This window comes from Schistosoma mansoni, chromosome 2 (assembly GCF_000237925.1).
Source record: "Schistosoma mansoni strain Puerto Rico chromosome 2, complete genome".
In the NCBI taxonomy this organism is placed as follows: Eukaryota; Metazoa; Platyhelminthes; class Trematoda; order Strigeidida; family Schistosomatidae; genus Schistosoma; species Schistosoma mansoni.
In genome coordinates this window covers 105046-121593 of record NC_031496.1, presented here as the reverse complement: position 1 = coordinate 121593, position 16548 = coordinate 105046, and the positions used below count along the sequence as shown (strand labels likewise).

The 16548-nt window shown below is 33.8% G+C and overlaps 1 protein-coding gene across 1 annotated transcript in view; it reads left to right on the top strand.

Moving 5' to 3' along the window:
• The window catches only part of Smp_139790 (protein kinase), a gene marked incomplete at its 3' end in the record, with an annotated part of 100084 nt that overhangs the window by 39408 nt on the left and 44128 nt on the right, over positions 1-16548 (top strand). The window contains exon 12 of the mRNA XM_018795236.1: positions 7766-8929. Within this exon, the coding sequence (XP_018649569.1) occupies positions 7766-8929 (1164 nt within the window). The remainder of the gene's footprint in view (positions 1-7765; positions 8930-16548) is intronic.

The following is a 16548-nucleotide window of genomic DNA, read 5'->3' as shown; positions in this document are numbered from 1 at the left end:
GCTATGTGTATTCTGACTTTATTTTAAACTTATCACTAATGAACTGGTATCTAATGCCAACGTTGGTCAAATAAAGAAAATGGGCTAGAAAATTATCCCATTGTAAACTTTTTTTTTGTCGTATTTTTTTGTGTGAATAAAGCCAAAACAACAACAATTGAGGCAGAATTCATTCTTATTAGCCGCTTACAAAACCATTGATGGTATCAAGATGTAACATTGATGTGTGATGTAATATAAAGAAATTGACATGATGATAGAAGGGATTAGAGGTAAACAAAGATGGTCAATAATCCTTACAAATATATATATATATATGCGTCTGTGCAAGAGCAAGTATAAAGCCATTTGAAAATGAAATTGAAAAAAAGCATAAGAGAGTGAGTGAGGTAGGAATTAAATAAGGTACGGAAACAGGTAAAATATGTTTTTTCATAGTTGAAATCATGAGTCAATTGAAGCTATTACGGGACTCCTCAGCAGTTCACATCCACGATCCCGAACTCGCGAGATTCGAACCCAGGACCTACCAGTCTTGCGCCAGAGCATTTAACCGATAGACCACTGAACCGGCATCCAACGGTGTTAATGTCTAACTAAGATATGCTTTGTAGAGGTTGTGAAGATTTTACATAAGATTACTGAATTTAAAAATTGATTAGATAGGTTACGTAATAATTGAGTAGAATTTGAAGAGTTCCTGAAATGAAGTGGATGAAGAAAACCGATGAGTGAAGAGATGGTTTTGTTGTCCATGAAACAAGAATTAGTTTAGTGAAGACCACATCATAAAATCATCATAATCATGTTAATAATAAAGAATGATAGAGATTTACCAAGATAGTGATAAGTTGACTGTTGTCTCTTTCTGGATATATTAATCAGGTTTAAGTACTTTTTTGTTGCTTCGGCAAACTGGAGAGACAGAGTTTTTTTCTGCTACTAACTTTGAAGGATTGTAGAATGTCAATGGTATGTTCGGTGTAAATTAAATGCCGAGCTCCAAACTCCTCTCAGTCTCAAATTCTTTGGAACGTGCTTGGGAAGGAAGAGCAGCTGGTTCAGATGGATTGGCTCCAGACGTCTTTAAATATAGTGGTCCAATTTTAGTGATTAGGTTGACTAATATTCTGGCTAAAATCTGGGAAACGGACGTAATCCCATCTGACTGGTCACAATCTCTGATTGTCCCATTCTATAAGAAGGGGACAAAATCATCCTGTGATAACCATAGAGGGATTAGTCTGACTAACATAACATCTAAAATTCTAGCCTCAATAATTATCGGGCGCCTAACTAAGACTCGTGAACTGCAAACACGAGAAAAATCAGGCTGGCTTCAGACCTGGTCGTGGCTGTAGAACATGTTCGCATTTCTGAGCATGTTCCAATGAAATTGAGGCTGCGAGGGACCAGGACTCTCAACAATGCAATATTTTATTTTTATTTCATTTGAACACATAAATATTGGTACAAGGGAGCACCAGAAATATATGCGTCACACAAAAAATTGTCATTTCATCTAATTGTATGAGGGCTATGATGCTGCCCGGGTGCCCAGACCGAAGCAGGTGGTATTCTTAGGGGACCACACCTGGAGCCTTTGACCTAAAGGTCTGACCCACAAGGTAGTGGAGCATCGTAAGGATACGCAGTCCCATGGCAGTCGGAGACCAACGATTGATTCATACGCCATTTGTTCCCTCAAGATACTGGAGCCCATGTGGGTGATTGGTTTGGAATGAGGGTTTTCCAACTCCCCTAGGTGGACTTTCGGACATTCGCTTTTCGTCCTCTCAATTTCGTAAACAACAGTTATGCTACGAGAAGGCAGTGAGTAGGACTTCCCTGCCATAGGCTGTATACGCGTGGCTGTATGAGAGCATTTCGAAAGAGAGTGCGGACCCTCCTCACTTTCAGCCTTACCAGGGCTTTTGGGGGCAATATGTCGGCATTTACTTGACACCGAACATACCATTGACATCTTTCATGCTTTCAAAAGTATTAACAGACGAAGAAGTATGGTTGCTCTCCGTTCTGTTGAAGAGATCGCGATAAAAAAAAAACTAAAACAGGATCTATATATTCAAAAAGACACTGTTTTAAACTTATTACTACCCTGGTAATCCAACTGTTTTTGTGTTTGGTTATTAGTTTTATTTTGTTAATATTTAGTTTATATTATATTCCTCTCCCATTACTAAATTCTTAAACTACTTTTTCACTCACACATTTCCGCTCATTTGATTCTCTTAAATTATATGAACTCTTTAAATACTATTCAATAATTACGTAACTCATCGGTTTTTAATTCCATGAATCCTTTATTATCTCATACAATTTATCTTATCTGTCTCTGAACTCCATTTAACTATTACACAACCCATCCTTATTGTTTCTTTGATTAACCGCTACCCTGTTCTTGCATATATAGTTATCATTGATAACCTTTAGTCATTCCAATCCTTTACAATCACTTATGTCAATTGTTCCATACTATTTCTTATCTCAATGCTAAAATTATAATACATATTTGATTGTAAGCAGCTGACAAGAAACTATGAATTCATATTATTCTGCATCAATATTTGTTCTGGCTTTATTTCAATTCATAAAAGGAACTAATTGCATGAAATAGGATTTACCTTGTACTTCATTTTCCATAGTAAAATTTGTGTCATTGTGTGCTTTGCTAAACTGATTGAGTAGGTATATGCTTATGATTGTTGTAGACAAGAATTGTGCCATCAATACGTTTACAATAGAGTTCATTTTTCTTCGATTAAGGTCCGTCTGTTCCACGCTCTTTATAAATTTGTCAGCCAGAATAGGCTCCAGAGAGCTAACCATGGCTACTCCATCAATTTGGAATGTTTGTGAAGAGAGATGATATGTCAAACGATACTATAAATCTATTGGAAGCTTTTAAGCAGCTAAACGTTTGTACGAATTCGAAACTATCCTTCAAACTATAGGGAGCTAGTTTCTTGCTGGCTGGTTCCAAACACCAACAGCGGGCAAGTTTGGTCATAGATAGTATTGGTTTTATCGAGATGATGTAATTTGTATATTTTAAGTAAAGTAATTGTGATCCTTTCAGTTTAAATTCATTGTACGTACGATTATCGATTAAATTCTTCCGACTTTTCGAATCCCATCTTTAAATGACCTCTTACCTGACCTTGAATATATATATATATAGCTATTATTGGTAATGTTTGTCATTTTAATTCTTTCCATCGTCAATGTCAATTATTTCACACTCTGTCGTACTTCAATGTTACATTTAAATACTACTAATGACTGTAAGCAGCTGATGAGAAACAACGAAATATAGTGAATTCATAATGGAGACCAATTGCATGACATTTCTGAATCGTTTTTCATATTATGTAGCATAGTATGTTATATAGCATTATAAATGATATTGTAATGTGTATGCTTGATTTGTCGTTAAGGTAGTTCTCTTTATGACAATGGAACCACTGTTCATTGGTTTTGGGTATTTGAACTTTAAACACTTGGGGTAAAATATTTTAGGTTTTGCTTAATTCGTTTCTCTCTAATTACCTGAGTTATGTATCATGCACCTCATGTACACTGAGAAAATACGCTAAATTGCCAAATTACGCAAAACAGCTAGAATGTTTATTCCGAATTTCACTAAGATTGAACACACTTTCCTTATTTTGCTATATAGTTTTAACACTTGGTGCTCATTTATTATTAGTAAATGACGATAAATGTATGTGTTTGGTTATACATTGGTGTAAAAGTTGAAATATTATTCTTACCTGTGAAAACAGGCCCTTATTTGTAATCGAATGCTGATTCATAAACTAATATTGAGTCACATTTATATGAAACATGGAGATATCGCTTAGTTATTTGAATCACAGTGGTAACAAAAGGAACTTAGATCCTATGGTTCCGGGCTCAGTGATTGCTATGAGTCATTGTTGTTCAATACTATTGGGTTTTTCAAGGCAGACAACATAAACCCTACTCGACTTAGGTTTTATGCTTGTCATCACTAGGGTAGTAACTGATGTTCTCTGTGGAATTCAAACCTAGTTCTGAAAATTTGATACTGATTCTTTACTGCCGATCGAGCTATAGATTCAGAATTTCCTGCTTACTACGTCCAGCCCCTTAGCATCTCAACATAATGCGCAAGATTTCGTTTTACTCAGACTAGTGGTCACATAGTCAGTCAATCAGTCACAACGTGGAACTTCGTACGTACATACGTACATCAGTTCAAATTGCCATACCGCATTAACATAGAGATACAGTTGTCAATTCAAATCCCATAGTGGTAGAATTAGTAAGAGTATAAGCAGTAATCCAAAGACTAGGATTTGAAGATGTTATTGAAGAATTATAATCCAGTGAAATAAATTTTGAAATAGAAGAAAGGTCGTTAAGATCATTATTAATCCAACTTCCTTTTCAAATCCTCAAGAAATACCCTTCCATGGTGTCGGCAGCCGGGAAGTGATATTAGCTCTTATACCCGTAACAGAAGTCACATAACAGTTTGGTCAGCATTGAAAAAGCAAACGAATAGGACCTTGGTCACTATTTAGTGATCAATCAGCTGTAGATACACACTGGTCTATGTTTCTTCCTTTGATAAAAGTATATTTTAGAAAATAAAGCTCTAAAATAACATACATACTCGCCTTTCTCTGCTGACTTCCGATATTTCAGAAATTTCTAACTACTATCTTTTAATAATAAGAGTATGAATACTCAAGAACTCATTTTTCTAGCTTTCCATCTTGTATTCATCCTTCTAATTTAACACTGAAATAAGGGTTATGACAAACCAATTAATCATTTAATATTTCTCTACTGTAATACAAATGGTTTCTCAAGGTTTCATTTGTATACATTTAATCACCCAGACTGTATAACAAAAGCATCTTATTGTATATCGATAATTCGTAAGTTTTGTGTCGTTTGCTCTCTTCTCCGGATCTCATGAAGTCATTAAGTCTGTCAATACCCTCGTTATAACTTCATCTAATAATCCAATTATACAGGGGGTAATATCGCTCTGTGATATTTACTTCTCGACGATCGATCCGATTGGTAATTTTCGATATTCTAATTTAAACATTGATTTGTTTTACCTGAGCTGACCATTTCATAAATCTTCATCTAGTTCAACACATCTGTCTGTATATGTGTTTTGTTATAGTAGGACGAATATTGGAGAAGGTAAAACTTTCGGAGCTATTTTCGGATTACTATTATTTATGTCTTTATGTTATAATTAGTAGATAGATTCATTGTTACATTTCTATGTTCCGGTTATTATAAGCTTTCAGCGAACCTATTGTTTGCTCCACAGTCTTCTGCGTATGTTGTGATTGTGTTTGTAATACAATTTTTTTATTTGGTGTTCTCTGTGGTCTGGAATTTCCACTATCTTGTATGAGTTTTGTGTGATAATTGAATGGGTACAATAGAGAACTAATCTGTGTTCTATCATCAATTTATTGGCCTCTGAGTTAGAAAAGGCTCTAGTACCAATCAGCGTTGAGGTCTTTATTTTTATTCGTTAGTCAGTGTATGAATTTGTGAAATAGGTCATCGGTCCGACTAATAGTATAATACTTGCTATCAATTATAAACCTTTAGCCTTAGCAATATCATCGAGTTTCTCAAGATACAACATATTTGGTTTTTCTTTATGACTAAAATATTGTTCTTACTATCGTGGTCGGTTCATGGACTAAAGATCGTACACTGACTGCCAAGTATTTTGATTCGGACCTTCCGTGTTCACCTATAACATTTGTTTTAATTGTCGAATATTTGTTAATGTATGAATTCTATAATATCTACTTCTCATTCTTTCAAAAGGGCAGATAAGGAATAAGATATCCGTACAACTTTAATGGTACTTTTTCAGTTTTTCAGTAATTGTTAGTTGTGAAAACATTTCATGACAACTCGTAAGTACACGTAGTCAATGAGAATAGATAGTCAAATAAATCTGTAACTGAGAAATTAAAAACAATGAATACATATTCGGAAAAGTGATAGTTCAAATGTTTTATTAGGTCGCTAAAAAAATTACATCTAATGACAAATGAATGATTCAGTATTCGAACGTAAACCATTAGAAACTATCAATAATTCTGTTTCCTATCATACTATTTTATATAAGACCAAGTCGTATTATCTAACTGTTCAAATCCAAATAATGAAAACTAGATTTGAACTTATAAATTTACCTTCATGATCAATACTGACATCACTTACAAGTTTAAGGTTCTCAAGTTGTATGAAACATTATCGACCAGTCATTCAACTGTTTTTATTTAGATAGAGAACACCTATTGTAGTGTGGGTTACTTATATCCAAATAAGTAGTATATGGTGATGGTCAGGCATAGAATGTATTTCATTAGAAAATTGATAAAGAAAGAACCGAAACGGAACGCGATTGGTATGAAAATGCATGAACAATGAAATCAGAGAAGATGGACTGATATTTACAGAAGGAACAGTCAAGATAGAGAATAGATTGTTATTTTGCAAATTAACTGTTTACTACTGTATGGGTATCAGATTTTAGTAAGATAGTCTGTAATTTTCGATTGTCACCACCCATGTTCCCATCCAACTGTTTATACTGAATAATAGTTTGACTTATTGATTGTGTTGTGTTTCAGTTTTGTTTAGAACTTTCCTGCCTATTGTATATACATACTTTGTTTCATCGCAACTCGCTGCTAGGCTACATTCCAAAAGGAATGGAACTTATCGTTTCAAAATATCAGCAAAAATGCAGGTACATCCAGCTGACGAGTCCCATATAGGACGAAACGCGCGTCCTGGATTCCACTGCTAGTCACTATCCATTTTTGCTTATCAGCAAAAATAGTTTGAAATAACAGCTAGTGATGATCTTGTTATTATCATTATTACTTAAACTGTATCCTTCAGTGTTTATCATTGTTTAATAATTGTTTGTTAGAATTCTTGCTATCATCTATCTATTCACCTTGTTGTCATTTGGCTTAGTACGTTTTATTTTTTCGATGTTTAGATGACGAATTCCTTATTGTTGTCATGTCGTTTATGTATAAGAGAACATTTAATTTAGTTATACACCAAGATGGATATATATGAATATGGTGTGTGTGTGTGTGTGTATGAGAGAGAGAGAGAGAAGAGTTAACTGTAATACATATTGTTCCCCCCCCCTAAATATGCACATTCTCTTGAATTCATTCCACAATTGTGCTTATCATCGATATTCTTTGTGTTACAGTTAAACTGGGATTTTCCTCCTTTTTGTTATTGCATAGCATACTAACTTTTACTTATTACCAATATTTTGGCTTGTATTTTCATTATCCATCCTCTTTTATATCTGACTGATTCATTTTAACATTATCATTGGCATGCTATCTTTGTTTGTTTGTTTGTTTTTGGCGGGTAAAAAATCTAAATTTGTCAGTAACTGAATTGTCATAGTTGAAATCATGAGTCAATTGAAGTTAGACCACCATGGAAAACCTGGAAGCACTGAACGGCCGTTTCGTCCTATTATGGGACTCCTCGGGAGCAGTGCGCATCCACGATCCCGCACTCGCGAGATTCAACAATTATGGATCTCTGTTTAAGAAGAAATTATGTTAAATACTCCTTATATTTGCTTACTTCGCAAAGAAAAAAGGTTCGTCGAATGTTCTTTTCTCCTCTTTTTCTTTAAATACTAATCTTCAAAACTTATTTTTCATAGGTACCTCAAACATCAGTCGATAATCAATCCTCATCATCATCTACTATTATTTCATCATCTGACATAAAACGTCCTGTTTCTTCAACACCATCAAATCGTCCAGAACCATTAATCAAAATGCATACACCATGGCAATCACAACAAATTAAATCTGATCAATCTTCACCAATTAATTTATCGAAACCAACTACAACTATTGCTGAAGTCATTGTACAAAAATCATCTATTATTACCCCTATGGAACGTATACAATCAGCTAGACCTCAACAATTTCTCATTGAACATTCAATCATTAATGATGGTAATGCTTTAAATAATAAACTTAATATTGATAAAACGAATTCACATCATCATCACCATCCATCTACATCGAAATCAATTTTAGAAGAGATTCGTATTATGGATGAATTGCCTACACCATTTCCTGCTTATGTTGCATCAGCACCAACTGCTACACCAGCTCTTAAACCTCCTGGATTAAATTATCAATTAAATAATTCTACATCAAAACATGCTGAAAATATTATACAGAAAACTACTATATCATCATATTCTCCTGGTGTCAGTCAACTATTGCATACTCAAACAACCACCAACTATGATTTATCGTCGACTACAGTTACTGTTTCACATAAAAATCATCAACATTTACAACAACAGCAGCATCGTCGATCCTCGTCGAATAATTCGTCTAGCATTTCTTCTGCTTCTACATCACCACGTAGTTCATGTTCATCAAGTCAACTAGATTTATTAGATCCGGTATCTACTGATCTGACTTCAGGAAGTCATCAAACTACTATTCTGTCGAGTTCCGATTCGTCATCTCCTACTTCACGAGGTTCTGTAACGTCATCGTCATCGTCATCAACTTCTTCATCAGTTAGCGCGGAAGCAGCAGTTGGTGATGACGATTTGAATGAGAACGATGATGCTAATATTCTAATATCAGCTGCTAATGTTGAACATAAATCTGATTTTCTTGGTGTTGATGATGATGCTGAAGAAGTGTTTCTGAATGAAGATAAGGATTTAAAAAGTGTAGATAAACAACAAGATGAAAAAGATACTGAAAACTATAATCATCAAGAGTATTTGGCAATTACTGAGCATACCATCATACAAGATTCATTGGAAGCACGATTTTTACCTATTGATTCTGAAGTAAGTTGCTTAGTAATACTATTTTAGTAGTGAATGTTTTTTTTATTTATCGTATTACTGAAGCATATATTTGGGTTTTGTTTTACAATGAAATATCAATATTTAACTGACATATTTACCCAGACCAGGGAAATTCCGCAGTGAGATCCTGATCTAGGTGTTTTATTCTCACTTCTATTGTTTATTTATTTTTATTTATTTGAACACAATTATTGGTACAAAAGGGTACCGAATACATATGCACCACACAAGTCACTTGATTTGTGTGTAGGCTATTTTACTGTTCTGGTGTCGAAACTGAAACAAGTAGTTTTCTTAGGGACCACACCCAGAGCATTTGACGTGAAAGTCTAATCCACAAGGCAGTAGAGCAATATCAGGAGATGCAGTCACATATTAGCCGATGACCAATAATAGGTTCATACTCCATTTGTTCCTTCAGGATCCTGAAGTCCATGTGGATGATTTGTTTAGAAAGAAAGTTATCCAACTCCTCTGGGTGGACTCGCCGTGTCCACCAACCCGGTTAAAACACAGGACATTCGCTTTTCGTCCTCTCAATTACGCAAACAATAGTAATGCCGCGAGAACGTATTGACTAGGACTTCTCTGGAAGTAGCTGTACACGCGTAGCCATGTGAATGCATTTGGAGAAGGCGAGTGGACTCTCCTCACCCCCGGCCGTACCAGGATATTTGGGAGGGATTCCCTTCACTCTAACTTTAGTTTGGTTAATTAATGCTATCATTAACTCGTACTCAGCTATATTTGTTACTAGTTTAAATATCTGTGGTGTAATTAGTTTAATTACTCCATTTTTACTTCTCCATTCAATGATCAATTATTCATGATCAAATATAGATATTCTCATCTTGTTATGTATATATCTATCTATCTCTTATGAACTTCATTTATGTATGTTACGATTGTTTCAACTTCTAGTTTGTTAGTTTCTATAGATTTGTTTTTGAAAGAGGGGAATATTAATTAATCATTTTTGTCAGATCAATCCACTTGATTATATATTGATTATTTAGTTCATTCTCTCTCTCCTTCGTTCCGATGAATTGGATTCAAAAGTTAGTTGAATTATTATTTAATAGATTTGGGATTGAATGGTTTAAAAATTAAATTCTGCTAGTTCACCTTAGTACTTCAGTCAGTCAAAAGATGTATATTCTGACAAATATATTCATCAGTTCATACTGTTACGTCACAACTAAACGAGAAATTATCAAGATAAGAATGTGATCAGTAATATTGGACAAGGTTAAATATATAAGAACTTTCTCGTAAATTAGAGCGAATAGTTTCACAGTGTTTGAGCGCCGAGTTGATGCAAGACATTAATTAGGAATATAATATTTGTAAAATCTCAGCGAATGAATTTTTAGTAAATCCAACGTTTCATTTAGCAATCTGGTGCAAGCTTTTTCAAGGAATTTACGTGTCCACCAACCCGGTTAAATCGCCGGACATTCGGTTTTCGTCCTCTCAATTTCGTAAACAACAATAATGAGGCGAGAAGTCAGTGAGTAGGACTTCCCTGTCGGAGGCTAAATACGCGTCGCCATATGAGAGCATTTTTAGAGGGAAAACACACTCTCCCTGCTCTTGGCCGTACCAGGGAATTTGGGGGACATTTAAGACAATCAAAAGACTTTCCATGTTTTAAAGGTTTACGCAAAACAAAACTAGATCATCTACGTGTTCCTGGTAGGAGATGAATCCTTAAAAAATTAGAGGGGAACGTTATTTTCTATAGTTATGTCTCTAAAGATATTAAGGAAAAATGTGGAAAGTAGGTAGCCCTAATAAAAAATATCACTTATGATTGATATTTACAATGAAAGTTCTTTCTTAGATATCTGTGAAGCCAATATATATATATATGTATATCCGATTATTGCTGATACTCTTACTACTTCTTTCACTATGGGATTTGAATTGACAACTGCATATCTGTGCTAATATGGTATGGCAACTCGAACTAATGTACGTACGTACTTACGAAGTTCTACGTTGTATATTTATATCTAATCAGTTTTACAGTTACAAAATTTATTTTGTTTTTCTTTATTCAAAATAAAAATAAAATTGAATTTTTCTGATAAATTAGTTGCTATTTCTATATATTTTTAAAGAAAAAAAAAGAGAAAGAAAGAAATCAATTTATGCTAAACTTTCCACCCACCCCCCTCTGTTATTTAACTGTTTCATTAGACTAGATTTTGTTTCTTATTTTTTAACCGCCCCCCTATCAATGTTCATAATTTTTTTTTTAAATTTTTTTCTGTTTATTTGTCTATCTCCTTTTTTATTTCTGTAATTATTTATTAATTATCCCATATAAATAATTAATCAAATAATAATTTTTAAAGTAAAATTTTTTTTATCTTAATTAATATTGACATGAACTGTGAATAAATAAAGTGGATAGTTTTTTTTCGTTTTTTTTTTCGGAATCTGTAACTTTTTGGACTCTTGTTGTCCTTTTTTGGTGATGGGGGCGGAATACCTTCAATTCAATATTCGGTAGGATTTGCTAATTTGATCATCTGATATAATCTAGATGGTGATCAGATATATTTTCGAAGTGAAATATTGATTTATCTAATATTATCAGAACAGGGGTTTGTGGAGATTTTAGTAATTTTATATAGTTAAAATCATGAGTCAATTGAAGCTAGACCACCATGGAAAACCTGGTAGAACTGGACGGCCATTTTGTCCTATTGTGGGACTCCTCAGCAGTGTACACTCGCGAGATTCGAACTTAGGACCTATCAATCTCGCGCATGAGCATTTAAGCGACAGACCACTTAGCCGGCATACGGGATCGTGAATGCACACTACTGAGGAGTCACACAATAGGACTAAACGGCCGTCTAGTGATTCCAGGTTTTCCGTAGTGGTCTAGCTTCGATTGATTCATGATTTGAACTATATAAAATGATCTAATATTAGTTAAAAAGTAGAGATAATTATAATAATTTTTTATTAATTTTAGGATTATACCAAAGTACTATCTAATTGCATCATTTTATACTTAATTTTTAGAAGTTATTAACTTTTGTTAAATGCATACTCAACCATCATCCACATCGTCAGTCTTTACTATCTGTTATGATAGTAGGTTGAAAGGAAGCTAGTATTAAGGCAATGTAAGATGTGTGACTGGTTCATAAAGTTTTTGACAATTTAATGGAAGCATAATACTAGGTGTAGACTATCTGATTGTAGTCCTCGTTATCATTGTCATCAATCATTGGAGACTTTATTTGATATGGTTTAGAATCGTTCTCATTGATGTGTTATATCCGGATGAAGAGTAAGTGAATACTAACCGCTAGGATCTATTTATGGATTGTTATTATACGTATATTCTTATTGTATAACTATTAAGTAACTACATTATATGGATATTCATATTTCTTTTATTATAAGCTTCCATTTGACCTATTGACTACTATTCTACGATTTGTTATCCTTAAGTTTTCCTCAATTTATTAGTTACAGTCTCTCACAATCACAGTCACATTTTGGTATGATATGATCTGGTTTGTTTGTATATAAACCTAGTATGTTTAAAATATATGATTCGTATAGCGGAGGCTGATATTGGTATTCTAGTCCGAACCGGCTGGAGTATGAGAGAGGCTACTATCTCGGAGGACCAATTGAAACTTTAGGCTGATTGTACTAGTTTATGCGTTATTAGTCTAGTCGTATGAGTCGGTGTCTAATTCACGATCTTATCACGTGATATAATAACTTGGGCATAAGGACATAACAATGCTAATGCACTTACTCCTTATCTTTATGAGCACCGAAATCTTCTTGTACTGTTTTTTTCTTTTTTCTTATACATAATATTTTTTCGCTATTACAAATACTCTTTATACTATTTTGGGATTTATCTTGAATATGATGTAAGAACTTCAACCGATGCACATGTGTCAGATTTTATGTTGTATATGACTAGCTAATTGAAGCATATGGTATTGAATGATGCTACTATTATTCAAGACTTATAAACTTCATATTTCTAAGCAGGACGATTGTTTTACAGTGAATGTTCTATCTAACAGTAGTTCATTCATTAATAAGAACACTAATATTATTATACACTTTCATCTGAGGTTCTGTTACTTTTAGAGTAATTGTATTTCCTTATTTTACACACATTCACTCTTCTTACTATGATTATTATTATATCTTTTTGTGCTAACGAGGTATGGCCAACTTGAACCAATGCATATATGTCCACGATCTTGCCTCGTGAGATTCGAATCCAGGACTTAGTAGTTTCACGCCAGAACACTTAAACAATAGACCACTGAGCCGAGCATATATGTGCCTGATCCTACGTTGTAGCTGACTGACTGATATCAGAAAATAGACTCAAGTTTTAAGTGCTTAGTAAAAAAATTGACATACAAACTGATATCCTACAGTCACTTATAACAGTTATGTTGTCTTTTGTATTAACAGTATATCGTTTTTATAAAATAAAAAAAACTATTCACTTATCCATTAATGATCATTTTGTCATTAATTTTTAATCAATCAATCAAGAATTTACATTGATAGTTCGATCTCATGGTCATCTATCACTTGATCATATTGTATCACTGAATTCCTCTTTTATAATAAGTTTTACTTTGTATTCATGTGTTAATTTATATGTTCTAGAAAATGATTGTTTCATCATTACATTATTTTGTATTTTAATGGTTGAATTCTTGAATCGATGTAATCTAAACCACCATGGAAAACCTAGAAGCACAGATTGGTCGTTTCGTCTTAGTATGGGACTCCTCAGCAGAACATATCGACGATCCTGCATGTGGGACTCGAACCCAGGACTTTTCGGTCTGGCGCACGAATGTTTAACCTCTAGATCACTGAGCCGGCATCCAATGATGTTAATGTCTAACTTCAATCAATCCATATTGTTTTGCGATAAGTTTTCTAATGGAACACTAGATTCCGTTTACTAAGCTCTCTCATAACCCACAGACTAAATCTACACAGAAACTTGAACACGACAGAAAAGGCGTGAAATATGGAAGGAAACACTTTACCGCAAATGTTCGTTTCTGTACAGAAAATCTAGGGTATTTATAGTAATTTAGATGGCTTTGGGTATCCATAAAATTCTGGAATGCTACTAAACATAGTGGTAGTATAAGCAATCATCGAATCAGAAACTGAACATGTGAGGAAGAACGGACTCTCCCTACTCTCGGTCGTATCAGGGCATTTGACTTAGTAATATATTCTGTATTAAAACTGCAATTTATATGTAACAATAAATTTTAACACATTAGTTTTTATACATATACATTGTTCGATTTCTGAATTGTTTGCATTAGTGAAATATCAATAAAACTATGTTTATTTAGTAAAGTTTTAGTCTGACCCATTCCGTCATTCATGTATAATAAATTACATCTATAGCCAGTGTTATTGTGTGAACAAAATATCCTATACTGTAGTTCATAATTATGCGTATTGTTGATTCCGATTAGTTTCATTACTTGCTAGCTTTGTTAGTCGTCAAGATTGCCGGGACGGTGTCGAAATCATATAATACAACATCTTTTTTTCATAGTTGAAATCATGAGTCAGTTGAAGCGGGTGCGAGATCGTGGATGCGCACTGCTGAGGAGTCCCATAATAGGACGAAATGACCGTCCAGTGCTTCCAGGTTTTCCATAGTGGTTTAGCTTCAATTGACTCATGATTTCAACTATGAAAATATTGAAATATCCACAAAAAACCCTTCTAAAATACAACATCTGTCTAAAGTATTTTAATTATATATAACATTTATAATTATTCTCAATATGTTTTGTTGATCTTGTTGAGTTGGAGAATTCTGGTCGACGGCCTATGCTCCATTGAAGGGTAACAGGCGTCAGTAAGTAAGTAAGATTGGCCTCGTTTGGAATACCATCAAAAATCAAAGAGCAATAGATAACTGTTTTATCCTAGTATGAAACTTTTAAGTAGTGCTCACTCCTGATTCTGACAATGGTCGAAACTATGACATTCAGTTTTCTGGGGAAGTACTTGACTATTGTAACCACTGGGTTGATGTCCATTAGTAGAGTTTCAACTCCGATTATTTCGAGAGGAACAGTCATCCAATGCTATTGATGACAGCTATTTCATATGTCTGAATTGGATTATTTTGCTTTACACATTACTGGTAACTGTCCATCTTTCCATTGATATGTGAATTATGAAAAAAGACAATTGTAAGATGGTTTTATTTTTTTAAGTTTATTAATAATATATAGTTGAAATCATAAGTCAATTGAACCTAGACCACCACTGAAAACTTGAAAGCATTGGACGGCCGTTTAGTCCTATTGTGGGACTCCCAGCAGTGCGCATCCACGAACTCGCCACGCGAGATTCGAACCCAGGACCTATCAATCTCGTTGATCGAGCACTTAACCGATAGATCACTGATTAATTATATTTTCCATTACAACTGGGCAATAGTAAAAAACCCACATTGCACAAATAGATTGGTAATATTTAAAAGTAATAAGGAAAGAAAAGAAAATATAATCAAGAAATGAAGCGTGTCATCTCTAGGACTTCAACTGTTGAGTCTTCGTGAACTGAAAGATATCAGTCCTACATAATTATCTTTCACATTCTAGTGGCATATTATAAACTGATCATCTCTCTGTCCCAGAATTGAAAATCAGTATACGAAGTGAATACCACTAGGATGGAATTCGTAATGCTTTTTCAGACCATTTGACTTGATATCTCAAAGTGGTGATACCAATTAAATTGTCTTTACTACCTTTGAATACACATTACTGGGTTTCAGTAGTACTGTAGTGAACAAAACACTAGTTGAGGACAATCGAATTTATTTAAGCACTAATTACAGACTATCTCACTTAATTCTGATAACCATACAATGAACAGTTAATTTGCAAATTAACAATCAATTGTCTCAATCTTCACTGTTCCTTCTGTAAATATCAATCCATCTTCTCTGATTTCGTCGTTCATGCACTTTCCTACCAATTGTGCTTCATTCCTGTTCGTTCCTTGTCGATGTTCTGCCAAAACACGTTCCATGCCTGACCATCACCATATACTACTGATGTGGATATATGTAGACTACACCATAGTACTAATATATTATAGTTAGTGAATGCAAGAAATCCTTTAAAGATGTCGATAACTAATATTTATACATCAAGTCGATTTTATAGTTGGTCATTTCAACTGCACACTACGTTTAGTTTTAGGTTTAATATATATAGTATTCGTATGTTGGTGGTAATAATGAGGATATTCGTAATGTACTATGTTTTCATAATTAATAAACCATTCTGTTGTTGTTAACCTGGTTATTATTAATTATAGATAATTGGAATGGATAATTAATGTTAGTTTAGGTCAAATTTTTGTTGACCTTTAAAAAGTCAATACATGTATGGTATATATTGAATTTAGTTGGATCATAGGAAAACAATCAAATGACAGTAGTCGAATTGTAATTATTTATTTCATTATATTTGACTGAATTCTGATGAATTTATCCATTCGGGTACATTGATTTCATAGTTGTTCTTCATATG